The 24,735-nt window shown below is 35.4% G+C and overlaps 1 protein-coding gene across 2 annotated transcripts in view; it reads right to left on the reverse strand.

Moving 5' to 3' along the window:
- Positions 1–3,145: 3,145 nt before the first annotated feature.
- The window catches only part of RRM2B (ribonucleotide reductase regulatory TP53 inducible subunit M2B), a 35,074-nt gene continuing 13,484 nt past the window's right edge, over positions 3,146–24,735 (reverse strand). For both annotated transcript variants that reach the window (XM_042923867.1, XM_042923866.1), the window contains exons 4-10: positions 24,503–24,619; positions 23,241–23,374; positions 22,259–22,353; positions 15,383–15,516; positions 8,527–8,631; positions 7,114–7,227; positions 3,146–5,883 (exon numbers count right to left, since the gene is read on the reverse strand). In XM_042923867.1, coding sequence (XP_042779801.1) covers positions 5,731–5,883; positions 7,114–7,227; positions 8,527–8,631; positions 15,383–15,516; positions 22,259–22,353; positions 23,241–23,374; positions 24,503–24,619 — 852 coding nt within the window. In that variant the 3' untranslated portion in view covers positions 3,146–5,730. The remainder of the gene's footprint in view (positions 5,884–7,113; positions 7,228–8,526; positions 8,632–15,382; positions 15,517–22,258; positions 22,354–23,240; positions 23,375–24,502; positions 24,620–24,735) is intronic.

The raw sequence follows: 24,735 nt of genomic DNA on the forward strand, positions 1-24,735 counted from the left end.
ATAAAACGAGGACAGCTGTTTTTCTTATTACAGGATGACCATGCAGATCGTGGACACCACATTCATTGGTAACAACCCTGCTCTTCTAAAACTCACAACTCCACTGTGCCTCCCTCTCCTCTTCACCTCACCCTCTCCACAGTACTTCAGTTTCACTGAACACTTCACCTGGCTCTCAGGGGCCTCTCCAGGGCTCTCAGCTTCTTGACTGATACATACCCGGACGCCCTGGTTCTTCCCAATTCCTTTTTTGTTTCCAGGGGCTAATTTTTGTTCTACCTAGGGTCCTTTGGGTTTCAAATCAGGAGACTTACACTATCTTAGGCAAAAAGTAGTCATTTATTAACGTTTATAGAAGATAATGAAAAATTGCAAAGAATGGGGATATCGTTAGGCCGTGGGGGCAGCTGGAACTAGGACTTTTTCTCTAGCTTTGTCATTCGAATAAAAGTGCTTCTGTGCCTTTAGTTTCATTTAGACATGACTTAAGTAAGGATGTGGCTCCCTCCTGGATCGCCTGCCTGACCCCAGGCAGAGACAGATGGGAGTATGCACTTGGCTTGGCAGCCCTGGGAACCCCACGCAGTGGGAAAGGGAACAGCAGCTCCCACAAATAAGTGGCTCTTATTCCCAGAAGGGAGGGGAATGTGGGTGTTGGGCATTGAGGAGGGCACCTGTTGGGATGAGGACTGGATGTTGTATGGAAACCAATTTGACAATAAAGTATATTTAATATTTTAAAAAAAGAACAGCTAATGCCCTCAATCACTCTCTGATTGCAAGGACTCCACAGGACAGAAATCATGCACAGACATTTGTATATTGAGTTATACTGCGGCTTCTTAGGTTCTAGATTTAGGACTCCTCTAATTGTCAAATTTTTCAGCCCAGAATATCGCTCGTGGGCCCACAATTCACAAAGAAAAAGCAGATGACAAAGGCACCTTCTTGGGGAGTGAGGGTAGTAGCAGAAGGTGGGCACAGTGTGGAAAAGCAATTGTGGAGAATGGAGAACAAGTTTACCAGGAAATTGTACTAGAGTTATCAGATAGTGCTGAGGTAGGTGCTATAAACTGAATGCTGTGTCCCACCAAAATTCATGTTGAAACCTAATCCCCAGTGTGCTGATGTTTGGAGGTGGGGCCTGGGTGACTGGATCATGAACAGGGTTAGGGCCCTTATGAAAGAGACCTCAGAGAACTCCCTCACCCTTCTTCCATGTGAGTACATAGTGAGTAGACAACTGTTTATGAACCAGGAAGCGAGACTCACGGGACACCGAATCTGTCAGCACCTTGATTTCTCAGCCTCCACAACTGTGAGAAGTAAATGCCTAATTTCAGCCCCCCAGTTTATAGTAGTTTTCAATAGCAGCCCCAATGGACTAAGACAGGAGGTAAATGTTTACATGGATTTATAGTAAGGAGATCCAATTTGTCTTACATGCCCTTTTCTCTGGCAGCATTTGGCTGCTTATTGAGGGAAATATGGAAAAACTGATTGTCATGTTTGCAACAGGGTGGGGAAATCTCCTTGACTTTTCTATGTATGGTACAAATGCAGAAGAGGAACAGAGTTCAGGGTATTGGTAAAGTACACATATTACCCCTAGTAATATTATGTATTGTGGAATCTCAGCTGGCTATAAAGAGACATGGATTGGGTGAAGGCAGATGAGAGGGAGAACTGGGGGAATCCCACTTATGTCAAAAGAACAGTGTGTGTGTGTGTGTGTGTGTGTGTGAGAGAGAGAGAGAGAGAGAGAGAGAGAGAGAGAGAGAGAGGGAGGGAGTTGAACAAAGTAATACCAATATGTATTTATCTGTATGCACAAAGAGAAAACATATACATTTCTTGATTAGGGTAGCCCCTTCACTTATAAAGAAACACTCTTACTCAAAAAGGACACACACACAATGATGTAGCTATGATACAGTTTATTTCAACACACTAACCCCCAAAAATAACAAAACAACCTATTTCTTTGGGGAAAAAACCCCCCAACATTCTACATATTCAGGGTTGGCTTGATTGACCACAATGCATTTTAGCAAAAAGACTTAGGTATACCACACCTAATAAAGCTCTCTATATACACAGTAAATACCAAATAACTTTGCTAAATTACCAGACATTTGGAAAAAAACAAAACATTATTATAAAAGAATCAAATGCACTAAGTTAACAATCTTGTGAACTTAGAAAAAGACTTGAATTGTTGTATTTTTATCTGTACAAAAAAATCAATCTCTATCCTTCCATTTTTACCTATATTTTCCTTAGACCCCAAATTTGAAAGCTTAAATCCTTTCTTTCTAAGGCCCTGGGAATATCAAGTTTTCCTTCAAATTTACAGTCATCTAAAAAGGAGATTATCTAAAGGCTGGGAAAAACAAAGGAAAACTAGATTTCACTTCTGTACCACTCATGCAGATTCCACTGAGAAGAGCTCCTGAGTTGGCTACCAATTCATGCAATTTAGTTCAAAAACATAATACCTGATTATAGGACTAAACTGGCTTTTATGCAGCTCGGGAACAGATTTCTTTATCACTGAAAATCAGTTATCGACATTAAGCCCTTAGCCTAATCCATGCAAATGCAATTTGGGAATTCTATGACATGGAAGTTAGCATATTTAAATGTAAAATACAAAGTTATGAATATTAAATAATATGTGTTTTAAATATGCAAACTGCTATGTTTTCTCAATACAGTTGACCCTTGAAGAACATGGGTTTGACCTGCACAGGCCCACGTATATGTGGATTTTTTTCAATAAATAGAGTATAGTACTGTAAGTGTATTTCTCTTCCTTATGATTTTCTTAAAAACATCTTTTCTCTAACTCACTTTATTGTAAGAATACAGTACACAATACATATAACACACATAATATGTGCTAATCAACTTGTTTGTGTTATTGGTAAGGCTTCCAGTCAACAGTAGGCTATTAATAGTTAAGTTGTGGGGGAGTCAAAGGTTACATGTGGATTTTCAACCGTGCGGGGGTTTGGTGCCCCTAAGTCCCATGTTGTTCAAGGGCCAACGGTAATCACTTTTTATGAATAAAAAATAAAATGTCAAAAGAAGAAGAAAATTTTGATATTCCAAAATGAGACACTAAGACATGACTCGAGTAAGCTTATAGGTAAAAACAATTGTTTATTATTGTGTGTAACTGAACAACAAAATAGCCTTGTCTGAAAGCACTGAATCAAACTGTCTTCCCAAGTCCTTCCAAGTCATGATTCTACATACTACAATGAAGTTATTTTTAATAAGTGCTGTCATGAACTACAACTTTTTACATTCCTAAATAACAAACTTAACTTTACTATAGCAATGACTTAAGTACATGTGCTATTAAAAAAAAGTTGTAAACATACTCTGAATTTCTTTACCTGTGAGATAGTATTAAAAGGCAATTCCACAATTTCTTCATTCCTTAAGAACTAGGAACCAAAATATTAAACATAATAAATAAATATGCAACCTGAAGGCCTGGAAAAGGATATAGAACACTGAATATAATAAACCAGTGTATTAAAAATCCAGTATTTCAGTATTAAAACTTCTTCATCTCAACACAGTTAGGTTTATTGCTACTATAAATAAGCTTCATATTAAGGCACCTGTCATTACCTATGAGAAAGATCTGGATTCAAAACAAAGGGAATATGCACTGAAAACTTTTTTCTTTCATTCCAATATTATTGCAGATATTCTCAATTTATAATGTTAAGTGTTTCTACAGTAGTATACACATCTTTGAGCATACTACCTGAATATAGGTAAATAATTTACATAACACCTTAATAAAGTACATGATACCTGAATGAGAAAATAGGCAAAATCACATCAAGATGGATGTAAAGGACTAAATACAAGAAAGATGATAATCTCTAGGGAAAAAGAATTCTACTGCAAGGACAGTGATAAGAGCCCACCTTGGCCAAGTCATTTAACTTCTCTGAGCCTCACTCTCTCCTAGCAGTAAAATGTCAATATTAGCTGTCAAGCTTATAAGGCTGTTGTGTGATCACGTGATATGATGTAAAACCAGCTGGCCAACCATGAAGCATTGAACAAACTGAACAAATGGCACTGTCATAGGCCGAAATATCACAGGCTTCTGACAGTTTCCCTAACAAGGTTATGGCCTGGTCCTCTTGCATCCACTTGAGAACTCCCATTTTTAGTCATTAGAACGTTGCTGAATGAATGGAGCAAAAATTTCTGCAAAGTGAAAAACCTCTAAATTCTAGGTTGCAGAATGTTATAAAGCAGTTTGCTGTTAAGTGGGGAACCACACTGTTTTGGGGACTCAGGCTACCTGTTGGCTCTTCCTAACGATAAAGAGGGGTCCATGGCCTTTCCTCACTGTCTCCTTTGCAGAAACCTTTGTCTCCCTTGCCATCTGCTATTGTGCAGGATGCATAGTTCCATTATTAGGACTCTACCTTTTAACAGCATAAAAGAGTTTGAAGAGTATTAAAGAAGCACAGCTGAGGTCAGTCTCAGGTACATTACTCAGCTCGGCACAAATATGAATGGTTTAGTAAATCCCTCCAGGTCTCCTTTGCCTAGTCCACAAGTCCTTCCTCTGTGTACAAAATGGTTCTAGGGCAGCCTTTCCAAACTATATTCAGAGGAATACTAGTTAGGTGAGATGTTAACAGGTAAACTACAGATCTTTGTTAAGTAAGTCTGGGATATGCAGGGAGAAATAAGTTTTACGTCCTGAAGAATTTCTCTCTTTGAGGTACTGACTATATACTTCAGAGAGGAAGAAGGGAGGATAGCATTTCCCAGGTTCATCTGACCACAGAATCCCATTTTTCCCCACAAAATATCTAGAGGGGCTCACAGCTTTTAGAACATTCTTGGGGAAATGCTATTCTAGCTAATTCACCCGGGGTTTAAACATTTCAGGGCTAGCTATGTCTGGCAATTGTTACCTTTTTGATTTCTAAAGGAGCAAAATCATTTTACTTACAAGGTCAACTGCCAGGCTGATCTCCCAAATTTCACTTCATAAGTGTCCTGCCCAAAGCAACTGAGAACTAAATTTCCTTTACTACATGCTGAGGAATTTGAAGAAGCAATTCTCAAGTTAATGAGAATTATAATTTTTAAATGAAATCTTTATATTCTCCCTCAAACATTAAAATATAAACATCTAATTCTAGATCTTAGAACCTAGAATCAAAATTACTTTGAGGACAGGGGAGCATTTTATCACAACATCGCCATACTTAAGACTGTTAATAAGTAGTAATGGTGTTGGTGGGGCTAAGCACCTATTTTGTGGCTTAACCCTCATATCCACATGATAAATTTAGGAGCTACTATTACACCCACTTTAAGGATACATACATTGAAATTTAGAGAGATTAACTGACTTGCCAAGGATCACACAAAGCAGTAAGGGCAGAATCTCAAATCTGACCCCTCACCTCATGCTCTTAATCACTACATATCACCATCTTATATTTTCGTGACAAAACAATAGAACTGAAGTCACATCCTGAATGTCAAATGGGAAAATTAGAGTGTATTTCTATAAATCCAACTTATTGAAATTTGGTTTTGGGTTTCCTTTTAAGCAAACTTGTGTTGCCTAAGGGAGCTACTTTGTTTTTTTGTTTTGTTTCGTTTTTTTGTTTTTTAAAGCAGAGAAAAACAGACTGCTATTTACCAGTGATAGGTTTATCTATGGGGAGAGTTCTAAAAATCTGCATCCAGGGTGAAGACATTATCTGTAGTTTCTGCCATAACTGCAAAACGTTGATACTCTGCAACTCGTTTCTCAAAGAAATTTGTTTTCCCTTCCAAAGAAATGTTTTCCATAAAATCAAAGGGATTTTCTGCCTGAAAAACCTAAAAAGAAAAGAAGTGTTATTAGACATTCTGAAGAAGCCAAATTACACCCATAAGAACAACAACACATAACTAACAAGGCTTCTCATTAAATACAACTTAAGCTTACATTTCCATGCTAAGAAGTTAAAACCTATAATTTCTAATTACCATATACAGTACATTGTAAAGTTCCATGAATATCCAATTATGGTGAATACAACATGACCACTTAGTATGTATTTACTGTATGTCTGATAGTATTTTAAGTGCTTTATGTATCCCAACTCATCAACAATCCTTTCTGGTAAGTATTATTATTATCTCCCTTTCGTAGATGAGGAAATGAAGGTAGAGGTTAAACAACGTGCTTAAGGTCACAGAGCTAGAAAGTGGCAGAGCCAGGATTCAAACCCAGGTAGACTGGCTGCAGCCTCCATCTGTTACGTCATGTGAGAAGCACACGACTTTATGAAATTCAGGTATATTATCTCTGATAAAAAAAAAAAATGAAAAATAACTTAAAAGGCAACTGAGTTCAAAGGACCAAATTATGACAGTTAATGTCTTCCTAATAACCATTTGTATTTAAAAGTATAAACGTTTGGATGCACCAATCTCACTAAATAAGTAAAAGGTAAACACGTTTCTTTTTTATTTTTATAAGCTTATTTTATTTATTTTGAGAGAGAGAGAGCACACATGGGAGGGACAGAGAGAAAGGGGAAGAGAGAGAGAGAGAGAGAGAGAGAGAGAACCCTAAGCAGGCACTGCACTATCAGCAGGGAGTCCAATGAGGGTCTCAAACTCATGAACCATGAGATCATGACCGGAGCCAAAATCAAGAGTCAGACACTTAACCTACTGAGCCACTCAGGTGTCCCATAAGTTAAACAGTCTTTAAAAAAAGTATTAATGCAAAAATTACAACACAGACCCATGAGGATTTATGAGGGTAACATATATATATATACATATTAAATCCAATTAAAGATAATCCTATTAAATACCTGCAATTATTACAAGTAATTTATTGAACTTATTAATTCTAAGATTTATCAGCTTCTTCCTTCTGTTATGAATTTCAAGTTTCAAAGGATTTTGCAAAACAAATTTGTTCATGCAAAACAAGGCTGTCACAGTAATTTTAAAAAGTAGACTGATGTGATACAAATGCTTTCAATGAAATATAGTATTTTAGTGGTCTTACTAACATTTTAGCTAGTAGTAATAAATTTTTAAACATCTTACCTTTGAGAATCCAAGTTCCACAAGTAATCTGTCAGCTACAAACTCAATATATTGTTTCATCAAAACACAATTCATTCCAATGAGGCCAACTGGCAAGGCTTCTGTTAGAAACTCCTGAGATACGAACAAAAACAGAATCAAGTACAAAGACAGAACAATAAATAAGTATTTTCCAAATAAAAACAGGGTATTAGTTTTAATCTTCTAAGTCCCTAAGGAAAGTTCACTAGGGTAAATTCTTTCAACATGGCAATATCCATTTGTTTAAAAATGTTTGGGGTTTTACTATTCACAGTATTTCACATTCTCAAATAGCCAAAGTAAACTGAAACTGTCAAATTACTTATATTTTACAAAGTAGTATATATAGGACCTAAATTCACAGACTTTCCAGAGAGAAAAGAAGGCATACTTTGTCCTGAAATATCCGGAAAAAGATTCACCAGAGATGATCACTGTGGGGAACATGGTTATGGAAGGGGATTAGGAAAGAGAGAAACACATTTAACAAAGAAAATGAGAAAGAGAAATGGATCTGGGGGTTAAACTGAACTCCAACTATATTGAAAGACAGTGGCAAAGTGTTAATCGAGAAAAAAATAAAAATACTAACCATTTGGATTTAGTTCTCAAAATGATTAAAAATACTAAAATGAATTTCATTCCTTTTCACCCCTCCCAATATGAAAACTATGGCTATTGAACTGTATGGTATTTTTTTTAAAGAGTCAAAAGTTTTTATTTTATTTTCAAATGATAAAAACATTAAGTGGAACATCCAGGTCTTTGTAGTCAGAAATTTTTACATTCTATAAATTTTTACTATTTGTGAACTCATTGACTTGTTAATTCTATAAACATTTGGTGCATGCTTCAAGCTAGATACACTGCTTGGTTTTGAAAATACAAAACAAATAAGAAACTATCACTTCCCTCCAGTAGCTGAAAATCTAAAAAATATAAAGCTGAAATGATTAAAATAGTTTGCTATGGCACAGAATGTGACAGATCAAAGGGACAGAAAAAAAAAAATCCTGAAATAGGTTTTAATATACATAAACTTTAATATATCACATTTACTTAGTAACCAAATTATAAACTGACATAATTGAAATGCATCATCTTTTCATAACATACATACATAAACCTTAATGTATAACATTTACTTATGAACCAAATTATAAATTGACATATATACATAAACCTTAATGTATAACATTTACTTATGAACCAAATTATAAACTGACATAATAATTGAAATGCATCATCTTTTCGTACTGTCAGGTTGACTATATAAAATTACTGATATTTGCTTTGGCTTTAAGTGGCAATTTCAAATGAGTCAACCTAACACAATAATTACAAACATCAGAGAAAAAGAGATGTGCTAATCATATAAGCTACCCTGCTTACCTGCTCAATTTCAACAGCATTAACAATGATCTCCCTGACCCTTTCTTCTGATGGCTTATTTACTAAGTATTGAAACATCAGGCAAGCAAAGTCACAGTGAAGTCCCTAAAATAGAAGAAAAGTACCACTGTCAAAGAACGTCTAATTTTCACACAGTCATGTGTCAGGCATCATATAAGTAGGTTCTAGGGATGCAACACAGAACTTATGGAAGATAAAAGAATTCACAGTACCAGGAACTACTTTCCTTCAAATCTCATTAAAATGCCAATTATAATAGCCTATCATGAAAATTTTTCAGTGCCAGCCAATCTTAATTCATAAACATGACAGATGAATTAATCAACAACAACAATAAAAATCTGCAACCAAAATCGTTTCAGAAAGGAAAACAAAGCAAGAGCTAGAATGAAAATTCATTAATTTCTAATGTATAAAAAAAATTAAAAATCATTGAAAATAATAAGTATTTAAAGAAAAAGGTGAGGGGTACCTGGGTGGCTCAGTGGGTTAAGTATCCAACTTTGGCTCAGGCCATGACCTCATGGCTCATGGGTTTGAGTCCCCTTTCTGGCTCTCTGCTATCAGTGTAGAGCCTGCTTTAGATCCTCTGCCCCCCCCCCCACCTGTGTTCTCTCTCTCTCTCTCTCTCTCAAAAATAAACAAACATTAAAAATAATAACTAAAAAAATAAAGAAAAGATGAAGCTCATGAGATTTCAGAAAGACATTTATCTTAAATAAGAACAGCTCAAGATAAAAATAAATTTAGTGCAATGAAAATGGAGACTGAAGAATTAAGAAAACCATTTGAAGCTATACAAAGCAGAAATGACACTGCAGATAACCAAAGAAAATAAACTTGTGAGATACCTTGAGAACAGAATGGTTATGCAAATACAAGAAATCGTAGAGAGCTTTAAATAGAGAACAGAGCAAGGAGATCCAACCTACAGTGATCAGGATTCCAAAACACAGAATAGATGGTAAAAAGCTGAAAACAACAGGAGTAATTGCAAAAAGTCAAAAGAAAAAGAGAGAGAGGCCAGAGACAGAGAAAGATGATGCAGTGCCAAACAAAATTAAGCTAGAGACTGACCTCAAGGCAGAGTCAATGAACATTTCTAAACTGCAAAGAAAAAGAAATAATTTTGTAGGAGGAGGAGGGGCAGAAGGCGGAGGAAGGAATGTGCACTTTAAATCAGAGTTTACTTGGGTTTTTCTAAATAAATCAGCAAAAACCAAAGACAAATTAAAGATAAGACTCAAATCAAAGGTTGTATTCCAAGGATTATTTACCTAGTTATCATTCCCAGAAGAAACCATCAGAAAAAAGCCCCTTTGAACAGCTAATCTTAGAAGCTTTGCTAGTCAAACATTTTTCCCAGACTGGACTCAAGAGGATACTTCAAATTACCAAAGGCTGAATTTCAAATAAACTGTGAAAGCTGTTACAGAAAGTGTTGATTAGAACTGAGAGCTAGCTACCTATTACAGAGATGAGGAAATCAAAGGTAGGCACTCATTCTGCTAAATCAATAAGTAGATAAAATTAATTTTGAGGTTTAAAGTAATTCCAATCAAAATTTCAATGGGATTGTTTCTAGTTAAAAAATTATGGAGCTCCTGGGTGGCTCAAATGGTCAAACATCTGACTCTTGGTTTCAGCTCAGGTCATGATCTCACGGTTCGTGAATTAGAGCCCCACATCAGGCTCTGCACTGACAGTGTGGAGCCTGCTTGAGATTCTCTGTCTCCTTCTCTCTCTCTGCTCCTCCCCTGCTCTGCCTCTAATTCTCTCTCTCTGTCTCTCAAAAAAAAAAAAAACAAAAAACAAAAAAACAAAAACCCCACATTAAAAAAAAATCTAATCTGAGGGGCACCTGAGTGGCTCAAACAGTTAAGCGTCTGACTCTTGGTTTCAGATCAAGTCAAGATTTCAAGGTTTGTGGGTTCAAGCCCCATGTTGAGATCTGCACTGACAGCATGGAGACTGGTTTGGATTCTCTCTCTCTCGCTTGCTCGCTCTCTCTGCCCCTCCCCCGCTCACACACATATGGATACTCTCTCTCAAAAAGTAAATAAACATTAAAAAAATTAATCTGAGACGAGAACTTAATTATTTGAGCTACCAAAAAGATATAATTATGTAATGTGATAGAGGTCCAAATTATTGTTACAATGGCAATCGTATCACAACAGAAAAATGTATAAAATTAATATGTTACATATCTTAAGTTTGCACAATATTGTATGTCAAATACATTTCAATTAAAAAACTAATCTGGGGTGCCTGGGTGGCTCAGTCGGTTAAGCATCTAACTTCAGCTCAGGTCATGATCTCATGGTTCATGAGTTCAAGCCCCACTTCGGGCTCTGTGCTGACATTTCAGAGCCTGGAGCCTGCTTTGGATTCTGTGTCTCCCTCTCTCTCTAGCCCTCCCTCACTTGCACTCCATCTCTCCCTCAAAAATAAATTAAGGAAACATCACAAACTTAAAAAAAAAATTAATCCTTAAGAATATATGGGCAGAATCTTATAAGAACAATTTTAATAGGATTTAAATTTTCAATAGGATTTAATGTTATGGGATTTATCCTAGTAGTTATCAAAACATAAAAAAACAACAATAATTAAAATTGTTTGGCATGGAATTTGATAGGTTAATGAAAAGAAAAAATAGCCCCCAAACAGATTTTAGTACACTTAAAAACTTTAATATATAATAAAAAAGCCATCACAAGTCAATGGAGAAAGATGGATTACTTAACAAAAAGAACTAGAAAAAATTCCTAAGAGTGTGTGAAATAAAGTTAAGTTAAATTCTAACTTATCCTATATTTGTACCAAATTCTATACTTATACTAGACAAATTCCAATTGTATTAAAGTTAAATGTTCAAAAGTCAAGAGGAAAATATGTGTGATTATTTAATTATCTCTGGAAGTGGATCACATCAATTTCAGGGTTTTGTATGTTAAAAGAACAAATAAAATTGAAAAGCAAAGGACATGGCACAAAAACAGACACTCAGATCAATGAAACTGAACAGAGAACCCAGAAATGGACCCACAAACGTATGGCCAACTAATCTTTGACAAAGCAGGAAAGAATATCCAATATAATCAAGACAGTCTTTTCAGCAAGTGGTGCTGGGAAAATTGGACAACGACATGCAGAAACATGAACCTGGACCACTTTCTTACACCATACACAAAAATAAACTCAAAATGGATGAAAGACCTAAATGTAAGACAGGAAGCCATCAAAATCCTCGAGGAGACAAAACAAGAACTATTGGGACCTAATCAAAATAAAAATTTTTTTAATGTTTATTTATTTTTGAGACAGAGGGAGACAGAGTGTGAGTGGGGGAGGGGCAGAGAGAGAGGGAGACACAGAATCTAAAACAGGCTCCAGGCTCTGAGCTGTCAGCACAGAGCCTGATGTGGGGCTTGAACCCACGAACCGTGAGATCATGACCTGAGCCAAAGTTGGACGCTTAACTGACTGAGCCACCCAGGCGCCCCTGGCCCCTGGACATAATCAAAATAAAAAGCTTCTGCACAGCAAAGGAAACAATCAGCAAAACTAAAAGGCAACCGACAGAATGGGAGAAGATATTTATAAATGACATGTCAGATAAAGGGTTAGTATCCAAAGCCTATAAAGAACTTATCAAACTCAACACCCAAAAAACAAATAATGCAGTGAAGAAATGGGCAAAAGACATGCATAGACACTTCTCCAAAGAAGGCATCCAGATGGCCAACCGACACATGAAAAAATGCTCAACATCACTCATCATAAGGGAAATACAAATCAAAACCACAAAACCACAAAACCACCTCACACCTGTCAGAATGGCTAACATTAACAACTCAGGCAACAACAGATGTTGGTGAGGATGTGGAGAAAGAGGATCTCTTTTGCACTGCTGGTGGGACTGCAAACTGGTACAGCCACTCTGGAAAACAGTATGGAGGTTCCTCAAAAAATTAAAAATAGAGCTACTCTATGAGCCAGCCATTGCACTACTAGGTATTTATCCAAGGGATACAGGTGTGCTGTTTCGAAGGGACACATGCACCCCCATGTTTATAGCAGCACTATCAACAATAGCCAAAGTATGGAAAGAGCCCAAATGTCCATCGATGGATGAATGGATAAAGAAGAGGTGGTATATATATACAATGGAGTATTACTCAGCAATCAAAAAGAATGAAATCTTGCCATTTGCAACTACGTGGATGGAACTAGAGGGTATTATGCTAAGCGAAATTCGCCAGTCAGAGAAAACAAATATCATATGACCTCACTAATACAAAACAGATGAACATAAGGGAAAAGAAGCAAAAATAATATAAAAACAGGGAGGAGGACAAAACATAAGAGACTCTTAAATATGGAGAACAGAGGGTTACTGGAGGGGTTGTGGGGGCGGGGTGGGCTAAATGGGTAAGGGGCATTAAGGAATCTACTCCTGAAATCATTGTTGCATTATATGCTGACTTGGGTGTAAATTTAAAAAATAATAATTATTATAATAAAGATAAATTTAAAAAAATTTAAAAAGCAAAGGACAAACTGGGAATGTATTTACAATAAATATGACACAATTAATATTTTATATAATATTTATGCATAAATATAACAAATTCAAAAAACAAACACTTATTGAAAGAGCCCCATCAGTCACTGTGCATTGGGAATGTATATCAACAGAAATAGAGGCAAAAGACAAGAATAGATAAAAGGGAAAAAAAATAACAAATAACTAATATCATTATGAAAAAAAGTTCAATCTAAGTAGTAATCAAACAAATGCAAATAAAACTAAAAATAAGAAACCATTACCCCTATCAAATTTGTCAAATATTTAAAACAGGAATCCAAATTTTGGTGAGGTTATGGTAAGAAAAGACACATTCATACATTGCTGGGTAGGGCTTGCTATAAAATTTCTGGGAAGAAATCTGCAAATAAATATGGATAATCTTTAAATGTTTAAGCCTTATAATCTAGTAACTTTATGTATAGGCAATCTAGCGTAGGAAAATCATATGAAATTGGGACAAAGCTCATATACAAAGACATTCATTTTGCATTATAGCAAAAGAACTAAACAAAAAAACCCAGAAATAACCTGAATTCCCAATTATAGAATAGTGAAATAATTGATACATTCCTTCATTAGAATATTATATATCTAACATAACTACTCTTTCTAAAATTCCTTAATTTCATAGAAAAATGCTCACAATATTCTAATAAATCTCAGCTCATAAAAATATGCAAAAAGCAGAGTATTTTAAATCATAAAATTATGATGTTCATATATATCTACATAGATTTAAATGTAGAAAATAGTCTAAAAAGAAATACAATGAAATACTAAACGTGGTTATCTCTGTGTTAAGATTGAGTGATTCTATTCTCTGACGTCTCTATAATCACCACATAAGACATTTATGATAAAAATTATTAGAAATTTAAAGACATGAAATAACAAAAATTATAGAAAGCATTTTATGGCACTTAAAGAGTATTTTCACACATACTCGTTCATTTTATTTTAACAAAATCCTATCAAGGTTTATAGTGGAAGAAACTGAGGCTCAGAGAAGTTAACAACTTGACAGTGTCACTTAGAAATAAGCTGTCCTTAGATTCTCTGCCACTCTTATGTGGATCCTGAGAAACTTAACAGAAACCCATGGGGGAGGGGAAGGAAAAAAAAAAAAAAAAAGAGGTTAGAGTGGGAGAGAGCCAAAGCATAAGAGACTCTTAAAAACTGAGAACAAACTGAGGGTTGATGAGGGGTGGGAGGGAGGGGAGGGTGGGTGATGGGTATTGAGGAGGGCACCTTTTGGGATGAGCACTGGGTGTTGTATGGAAACCAATCTGACAATAAATTTCATATACTGAAAAAAAAAAAAAAAAGAAAAGAAATAAGCTGAGGGGTCAGGGTTAGTGCAGTTAATAAATATGAACTGAAGGCTGTGATGGGCTAAATCTTGAGAACAGAAAGACAAATAAGACAAGGTGTTGCACACAGGGAGCCTAGAGTCCAACAGAGGAGAGAGGAATAAAGTACAGAATATGTACGGACTCTAATATAGGGACAGGTACCAGTTTCAAAGGGACACATAAAGGAAAGAGTGGTCCATTCTACCTAATTGAGTCAGGAAAGTTTTGAGTTGTCACCTGTGAGAAGGTAATCAACAGATGGAAAAGTTGGTAGGAAGATGGAAAGGGCAGTGCAGGCAGATGGAGACAAGATTTACTTACTGGTTGGATGTGGCTAAGAAAGAAAGAATGCAATCTAAAATGACTCCCAGAATTCAAATTTGGATGACTGGATAGAAGGTAGTATCATTCAATGATACAGGGAAAACCGAAGAATGAATCTGGGAGAAAAGGGATGCATTTTATTTCTGAAATATTAGGTTTGAGATATCTGTGGAGCCTTTCAGGACAAACTATCTAACACGCACTTGAACATATGGGTTTGGAGATCAAAAAAGAATGTCTGCGCTAAAGTTGGGGTTGTTATGAGCATCTAAATGGTAGCTGATTCCATGGAAACAGAGATCAGCCAGGAGGTCATGTACAGTGAAGGAGAGAGGCCAAGGTGGGAACCTAGGATTTAATGATATTTAAGGATGAGCAGGGAAGACTGAGGAGGAACAAGAGGCAGAAGAAAAACACAATGTCTTAAAAACCAAGTAAGAAATTACTTCCTATTTTCTTTTAATTACCAGGATATGTGTCATTATAAGCATTTTCCAGGGGAAAGAAAAATAAACACCAAAAATGAATACAAATATAACTAGAAGAATACTTCCTTCCTTACTTCATCTCTGCTGATGAGTTCATTGGAAAAAGTGAGTCCAGGCATAAGACCTCTTTTCTTCAGCCAGAATATAGCAGCAAAAGATCCCGAGAAGAAAATCCCTTCTACAGCTGCAAAAGCCACCACTCTTTCCCCTGGAGACAGAAAATAGTTTTCTTTTCTGAAATATCATATACTGCAGACATTTTCAAGCTTACATATATAAAACACACATATTTTTACATATATATTTATACCAATATCACAACTATTTTGCCAAGAAACAAAACCAACAAATTAGTGACATATCCAAGCATGTTCAGAGGAGGAGACCCACCACCTCTACCTACTACTGCAGAAAAACACGTAGGTGTGTCGAATTCAAATCGTATGTCAGACACTGCACTCCTGTGGGTCTTGGTATCTGGACAGAGGAGATCTTTCCCTACTCAAAAAAAGAGGCAATTTATCTGTGCGCCACAAGTGCCTATGAGTGTAGTATGTACATATAAATGTGTGCATGTATTGGAAATACAGAGTAGAAGAGAAGATCTTATGACAAATGTCTCCCTCTTGACGATTGAGGGAGGGGATGTTGCTGAGGTTTTTATTTTTAGAAACCTAAGATACGTTATAGATTAGCAGTGAACATTCCAAAAAACATTGCCATGCATCTACAATAAAAAAAACAAACAAACCAGATACATCCAGCTAAAGATAACAAATATGTCTATTGGATAAAATACCCCATCATATAAGCAAAAATACTATCTTCTGCTAAATAATAAGGCCCAATTTTCAAAGGTTACTCAATATTATGCAAGGACTTTACAGAAGCCCATCTCCTAAAAGGTCTATAATGGAACCATCTCTGTAACACTATCCCTAGGGACGGATTAGAAGTCTGACCCCAGCAAATGTCACCACACTTCATATGCTCAGGAGAAATATTTATAGACATGTCTGTCTAGGGAGAAAGGTTTGGTCTATAGGACTGTGAGATAAAGGCAGGGCAGCTGAGTGCTTGAACCAACCACAGACCTGTTTCAACAATGACATCATAGCTTGTATCCCAGTACTGTCACAGGACCAAACACAGAGAGTGCGCTTAATAAACGTGTTCTGAACTGAATCAATGGAAGCTATATAAGCACTAGGTGATAAAAGACATTACCATGCATTCTATGAAAACTGCTAAAATCTGATCCAGAATATTTATAACTGCCCGAGCAAATGTAATTGTAATATTTAATTTCCAAAAAGAAAGAGAACTTTTAATATTTCTGGCAGTCTCTAGTGCTCTGGTTTGTCCTTGTTCTTTTCCCTGATTATCTTAAATAAATCAAATCAGATCAATTTTATCAAATAATTGTGTATTATTGGCCCCAAACATCAGAAAAACTTTTAGAGTATTTTACTTATACAGACACAATTTTAAAAGTCACTTTGAAAAAAAAAACAAAAGAAATGTAAATTAAATAAGTACTTATTGAGTATATACTGTTTAGAAGGAATTATCAAGAGAAGAATCTTTAGTGTACTATACACTAAATATTAAATGTAATAATAATCACTGTGGTCTGCTGACTCTTGAAAACAAAAATGGCTCTTTAGACCAGCTACATTTTTTAAGATGAAGATCTGTCCTTAGCTTAACATACAGATTTCTATATTTTTATCTTGCTATTAGTAAGATAATGGATAGTTACAGCTGATGCATGTTTCATTGTCATTAAGGCAATGTCATATGGATATTTAACTGTTAAGAGAACTAGACTATAACACAAACATTATGAATAAGAGGAAATCTTTATTTTAACTATTCTGTGTATTCACGTGAATACTAAAGAATGAAAATCATGACAGAAATAGTTACAGAAGGCTACTTCTCTTAAAGGATTAAGAGAAGTAAACTTGACAAGTTTAGACAGATGTAAATTAAAAGACTTCCAAAATATTTATTCTAAAAGATATAACGAATATGAAGGCTTCATGATTTGTTTTAAAGATGGGAAAGTAGGATATATATTTTTTTTCTTTAGGAGGTAACTTTATTTCTGCCATATTCCCTTTAACTTTGTCTTTCAACAATTTCACTCAGAGTGTATAGTTCTTTATTATGTATGTCCTATATAATGAATGACATACAAATTTCTCTCTTCCTTCATTTCAGGAAATTCAGTTTTTTATTATACCTTTTTTTCTCTGAGTTGGCGCAAAGCTTATTCTTTAAAATGATACTCTCAATCTTTTGTTCTCAGGATTTTCTCTAAAATATGTGGAATTATAGATTTTGTTTTGAAAATCCATGTATAATTTTTGACTCCCCAAAACTTAGCTACTAATAGCTCATTGTTGAATGGAAACCTTACAGATAATAATCAATCAACACATATTTTGTGTTATATGTATTATACACTGTATTCTCACAATAAAGCTGAAGAAAATTTTATTAAGAAAATAAGGAAGAAAAAATACATTTACATATACTGTATTTATTGAAAAAAATCTGTGTATAGTGGACCCACCTAAGTCAAACCCATGTTGTTCAAGGGTCAACTGAAATGTTGTTCATGGGAAATGATTCTTTTTTTTCCAAAAGTTTATACATTAGCCTATTTGCTTTTCTGATTATAGACATTTGCCCAATAGACCCTCTTTTCTTTTAAACTTTGACTCCTTTTACCCATTTCTCCTGCCCCCTAGCCCCTACTTCTTAAAACCACCAATCTGTTGTATCTATGAGCTTGGATTTTAGTTTTTAGTTTTTTTGTTCTTAGTTTCCACATATAAGAGTGATCATGTAGTATTTGTTTTTCTCTGTCTGACTTGTTTCACTTACAATGCCTTCAAGGTCCATCCATGTTGTTGCAAATGGTGAGATTTCATTGTTTTTTTTAATGGCTAAATTCTGTGCCATTATTATTCATATATGTGTGTGTGTGTGTGTGTGTGTGTGTGTGTGTGTGTGTGTGTATATATTAACATATATATTATTCACACCACATTTTCTTTATCCATTTATACATTGATGGGCACTTAGGTTGTTTCCACATCTTGGCTATTATCAATAATGCTGCAATGAACATGGGGGTGCAGATTTTTTTTTGAGTTAGTGTTTTAACTTTTTTCAGATAAATACCGAGAAGAGGAATTGAATCACTGGATCATATGGTAGTTCTATTTTTCAGTTTTTGAGGAACCTCCATACCGGTTTCCCCAGTGGCTGAACAAATATACATTCCCAGCACTAGTGTACAAGGGCTCCCTTTTGTCCACATCCTCACCAACACTTCTTATCTCTTATCTTTTGATAATAAGCATTCTAACAGGTGTGAGGTGATACCATTGTGGTTTTGATTTACATATCTCTGATGATTAATGATGTTCAGCATCTTTTCATGTGTCTGTTGACCATCTGTATTTTTGGGGAAAATGTCTATTCAGATCTTCTCCTTATTTTTAATTTTTTTTTTTTTGCTATTGAGTTATCTAAGTTCTTTATATAGTTTGGATATTGGCCCCTTATCAGATATATGATTTGCAAATATTTTCTCTCATTCAGTATGTTGCTTTTTCATTTTGTTGATGGTTACTTTTGTTGTGCAGAAGCTTTTTAGTTTGATGTAATCCCACTTGTTTATTTTTGCTTTTGTTGCCCTTGCTTTTGGCGTCAGATTCAAAATATCATCACCAAAACCTATGTCAAGGAGTTTACCACCTATGTTTTCTTTTGGGAGTTTTATGGCTTGGGGTCATACATTCACATCTTTAATCTATTTAATTTTTGTATATGGTGTAAAATAGTGATTCAGTTTATTCTTTTGCTTGTAGTTGTCCACTTTTCTCAATACCATCTTTTGAGGAGACTATCTTTTCCCAATTGTATATTCTTGGCTCCTTTGTCATCAATTAATTGGCCATATATGCATGGGTTTATTTCTGGGCTCTCTCTTCTGTTCCATTGATCTGTGTGTCTGTTTTTTTATACTGTTTTGATTACTATAGCTTTGTAAAATAGTTTAAAATCAGGGTGCATGATGCCTCCAGCTTTGTTCTTTCTCAAGATTGCTTGGCTATTTGGGATTTTCTTTGTGGTTCCACGTAAATTTCAGAATTGTTTATTCTGTTTCTTTGAAAACGCCATTGGAATTTTGATAGGGATTGCACAGAATCTATAGATTGCTTTGGGTATTATGAACATTTTAGCAATATTGATTCTTCCAATCTCTGAGCATGGAATATTTTTCCATTTATTTGTGTCTTCATTTTCTTTCATCAATAGCTTATAGTTTCCAATATCCAAGTCTTCATCTCCTTTGTTAAATTTATTCCTAGGTATTCTATTCTTGTTGATGCAATTATAAATGGGATTGTTTAATTTCTTTTTCTGATAGTTCATTATTATTGTATAGAAACACAACAGACTTCTGTATATGAATTTTATATCCTGCAACTTCACTGAATCTTTTTATTAGTTCTAATAGTTTTTTGTTTGTTTGTTTGATGGAACTTTTGGGGTTTTCTATGTATAATATCATGTCATCTGCAAACAGTGAGTTTTACTTCTTCCTTTCCAATTTGGATGCCTTTTTTTTTTTCTTGCGTAATTGCTCCAACTAGGACTTCCAACACTTTGTGGAATAAAAGTGGTGAGAGTAGGCATCCTTTTCTTGTTCCTGATCTTGAGGAAAGGCTTTCAGCTTTTCGCCCTTGAGTATAATGTTAGCTGTGAGTCTGTCATGTATGGCTTTTACCATGTTGAAGTATGTTTCCTCTATATCTGCTTTTTTGAAAGTTTTTATCATAAATGGATATTGAATTTTGTCAGGTGCTTTTTCTGTATCTGCACTATAGGTTTGCCTTGGGGACAAGCAATATGGAGAATTTCACTGGAGCCCTCATGTTGCTACATGGTGGCTGCTGCCCTCCTCTATTTTCTCTCTTTCTAAGTTACTTTCTTTGGTAATCATGAAATATATGCTATCTGAGAGCCTGATCATCATTTGCCATTGGTACCTGTCCATACTAATATTTTTGACGCATATTGAACACCTTGACGTTTTCCTCCTTTTTCAAAAATGTGTATTTATTTTGAGAGAGAGCAAGAAAGTGAACGGTGGAGAGAGAGAATCCCAAGCAGGCCCTGTGCTGTCAGCGCAGAGCCAGATGCAGGGCTGGATCTCACAACCACGTTATCATGACATGAGCCGAAATCAAGAGTAGGACGCTTAACCGACTGAGCCATCCAGGGGCCCCTCCTCCTTTTTTTCTTTAAAGCTGGTATTTCTTAAACCACTCATGAGAGAATCAGCTTGATATAAAATGCAGATTCCCCAGTCCTACCTGGGCCTCCTAAATCACTCTCTGGTGAGGACCAGGATTCTGCAGGGTTTTTCTACAAACTCTTGGGTGATTTTTTATGCCCATTGAGAACCATCACTTTTCTCATTCTTGAAATGAACTGAAGGCAATGCGGACATCTGTTTCTTCCCTGATATGAAACAGGCTTGCCCCATACCCTTCTCTACATTGCTGGTTCTCAACATGTGGTCTAGAGGGTCCCTGGAAATCCACACACTGAGGAGGTCTGGGGTCAAAACTATTTTCATAACAATGCTAAGGCACTATTTATTTATTTTTTACTACCATTCTCTCATGAGCATACATTGGTGTTCATCCACAATAATCTAAGAAGCCTGGTAAAGTAGTGCTCCCTTTTCTAATTACCCATCTGAATAAGATTAGATTTTCTTCATAACTATACAATAAACTACAAAAATATTCTACAACAAATTGAATGTAGCAGCAGATATAATCCAGTTGTCGTCTATTAAATCAGACATATAAAAGGTTGCAAAAATTTGGGGGGTATGAAATAGTGTTTTTTCATAAATATGTGCTATTTATAATAAAATATAATGAGGTATTACTGTTATTTTATTTATAATAAAATATAATGGGTTATTACTGCTATTTTAAAATGATTTAATAACCCAAATTTCAATGATGTAAGTTTGTTTTAATTTCTAATATGGAAGTATCAACAAACCGCACAAACAGATGAGTCCTCAATATTTTTTAAAAGCATAGGGGTGCCTGGGTGGCTCAGTCGGTTAAGCGTCCGACTTCAGCTCAGGTCATGATCTCGCGGTCTGGGAGTTCGAGCCCCGCGTCTGGCTCTGTGCTGACTGCTCAGAGCCTGGAGCCTGTTTCAGATTCTGTGTCTCCCTCTCTGACCCTCCCCCATTCATGCTCTGTCTCTCCCTATCTCAAAAATAAATAAACGTTAAAAAAAATTAAAAAAAAATATTTTTTAAAAGCATAAAGAAATCCTGAGACCAAAAATTTTGAGACTTGCTTCCCTATATAATGAATACAACCAGAAAGTAAAGACCACCAATTATTAAATAGATGAGAATGAGAAAGGTACTTAGAGATATTCAAATAAAGTATCTGAATATTTTAATTAAATTTAATAAATATTTATTGAGCAACTACTATGTATAGTTTTTCAGAAACTACACACTTGTTCCCTGAAAAAAATGTGAGTTTGACTTGCTTTAAATTTCTAAAATCAACATTCATGAAAGCAGAGACAAACTGTGCTTGCTATAATATTCTTATTAGATTCTATGTGACTTTTATTTACCTGTAATTATGTACTAGTATCTTAACCTTTCAACTTACAACTTATTAAACAAAATAGATAACAGCTTTAGATTATTTTATCACTGGTTCCTAAGAATTAGGAATGATTCCACGAAAGGTGCTTATGGTGACATTTGTATTCCTTTTCCATTCTGTGACTTTGATTAGTACCTGATAGTCATACCACATAGAAAGTGTTATATCAACTGAGCCAAATTTGATGAGTTTTAAATTAAAGCTACTTACCAAAAGTCGATTTTCTATCTGCTATCCATCGTAGGGCCCAATCTGCTTTTTTCTTAACATATGGCATTGTTTCAATTGCATTAAATAAAAATTCCCTGTAAAAACAAAAGAATTAAGAAATTTGTTTTTCTTAATCAGAATAATTTTCATAGTTTAATCATCAATAATAATTGCAACTCGGGGCACCTGGGTGGTTCAGTCAGTTGAGCAACCAACTCTTGACTTCAGCTCAGGTCATGATCCCAGGGTCGAGGGATTAAGCCTTAAAACGAAACTAAAATTCAAATTAGTGGTTTGGATCTGTGCTGATACAAAATTGGCTAAAGTCAATATTCAACTTGTAAAAAGATTATGCTAATAAACAATTTTTTAAATATAATACTCAAAGATGAACTGGTTTTCTACCGGCTTTTTTTTTTTAATGTCTACTTATTTTTGAGATAGAGAGTGTCACCAGGGGAGGGGCAGAGAGAGAGGGGGACAGAGGATCCAAAGCAGGCTCTGCACTGACAGCAGCAAGCCAGACATGGGGCTCAAACTCATGAATTGTGAGATCAACTGACTATGCCACCCAGGCGCCCCTATACAAGTTTTTTTTTTTTTTTTTTTTTAACTCAACACATTATTAAACGATAGAAAACATTTGAATAATCTTTCCCTAACATTTAGTTTTGGAGTAAATTCTGCCTTTTTTTTTTTTTTTTTTTTTTTTTGAGAGAGGGAGAGAGAGCAAGAGTGCTCATGCAAACAGAGGAGATGGGCAGAAGGAGAGAGAGACAGACAGACAGAGAGAGAATCCCAAGCAGGCCCTATGCTCAGTGCAGAGCCTGACAGGGGGCTTGATCCCAGGACTCTGAGATCATGACCTGAGCCAAAATCAAGAGTCAGAAGCTCAACCGAATGAGCCACCTGGATGCCCCAATTCTGCTCTTAACATAAGCAATAGCATAAACCTTTATAAATAAAATCCCAGTGGTAATACCTTTTCTTGGGATCTCTGATGTACGTGTCTATTAGCAAACTGTACATCTCTGAGTGAACATTCTCGATGAGAATTTGAAAGCCATAGAAACAGCGAGCCTCTGGAACCTGAACCTCCTGACTAAAGCGCTCCACCTATGAAAATAAGGGAAACATATATATCCAATTCTGTGGGCTCTCATTAAACATTGCAAATCAGAATCTGGACATCATAATTATCACTTAAGAATTATGTCATGCCATGAACAGGTTAGACAGAACTTATAGATTATTTTAAGCAGTATTGTTTATCTATCAACCGTCCACAATAAATTAGTTGCATAATGTATTTTTTCAAATTATTTTATGCATATATACAAATGATTCAGACCTATATCTTTTATTATCTATTTTGCTCACTTAATACTATGCACAATTTGCCAAAGCATTAAATATTCTAAAATATTTTTTTAATATGAAATTTATTGTCAAATTGGTTTCCATACAACACCCAGTGCTCATCCCAACAGGTGCCCTCCTCAATGCCCATCACCCACTTTTCCCTCCCTCCCACCCCCCATCAACCCTCAGTTTATTCCCAGTTTTTAAGAGTCTCTTATGGTTTGCCTCCCTCCCTCTCTTTTTTTTTTTCCTTCCCCTCCCCCATGGTCTTCTGTTAAGTTTCTCAGGATCCAGTTGCATCATGTATTCTTAAGCAATTAAATGAATTGATCTATTAAGTAGAGATACTCCCTATAGCCAAGTACATTGTAGAACATCAAAAGTAAATACTTTGCTTTGTAAAACTGACCTTAAGTCTTTTTGTTTTCACCAACAGCAGATAGATTGAACAAAACCCCTTCTAATTCATGATGAAAGTTTGTATCTTTCTAATTCTCTTTAACAAGAAAGCATGCCTCCTGGCCAACCAGAATACAAGTTTAAACAAGGGGAACCAGAATGTAGAGCTCAATTACACAGTTCTAGAAAGGTTATTAAGGTGCAGGCTCTCTATTAAGGTTACTATCTAAGGGTAAAAATCAAACTCATGTCTATGCATTGTAAGTAGTTTTGATTGGCACAATATGCTTGATTTCATGATATTTTGCTGGTCAAATGGGAGAAATGTATCCTTTTCTCTGACACTTCATCAGAAAAACATTTCTGAGAGTTAAGCTACATCTACTTAATTTCCTAGACATTATTTTTCAGGCTCAGACTGTTTTACCACCATTATCATGATTTAGCTTCTGAATGGAAGCAGAAATAAAACAAAAACCTTACCAAATTTTCATTCACAATGCCATCACTGGCTGCAAAAAAGGCTAATATGTGAGAGATAAAATACTTCTCATCAGATTTAAGCTTGTTCCAGTGAGGGAGATCCTTTGATAAGTCAACCTGGAAATAAAAAAGATTTTCAAGAATTTTAACTTGGTGTTTAATTCTTCTCAAAGTGTTTAGAAAACTCACTTTCATCTCAAAGTTCGGGAGAGACATCTCAGTAGCAATAAAAT

The sequence above is a fragment of the Panthera leo genome, chromosome F2 (assembly GCF_018350215.1).
Source record: "Panthera leo isolate Ple1 chromosome F2, P.leo_Ple1_pat1.1, whole genome shotgun sequence".
Classification (NCBI taxonomy): domain Eukaryota; kingdom Metazoa; phylum Chordata; class Mammalia; order Carnivora; family Felidae; genus Panthera; species Panthera leo.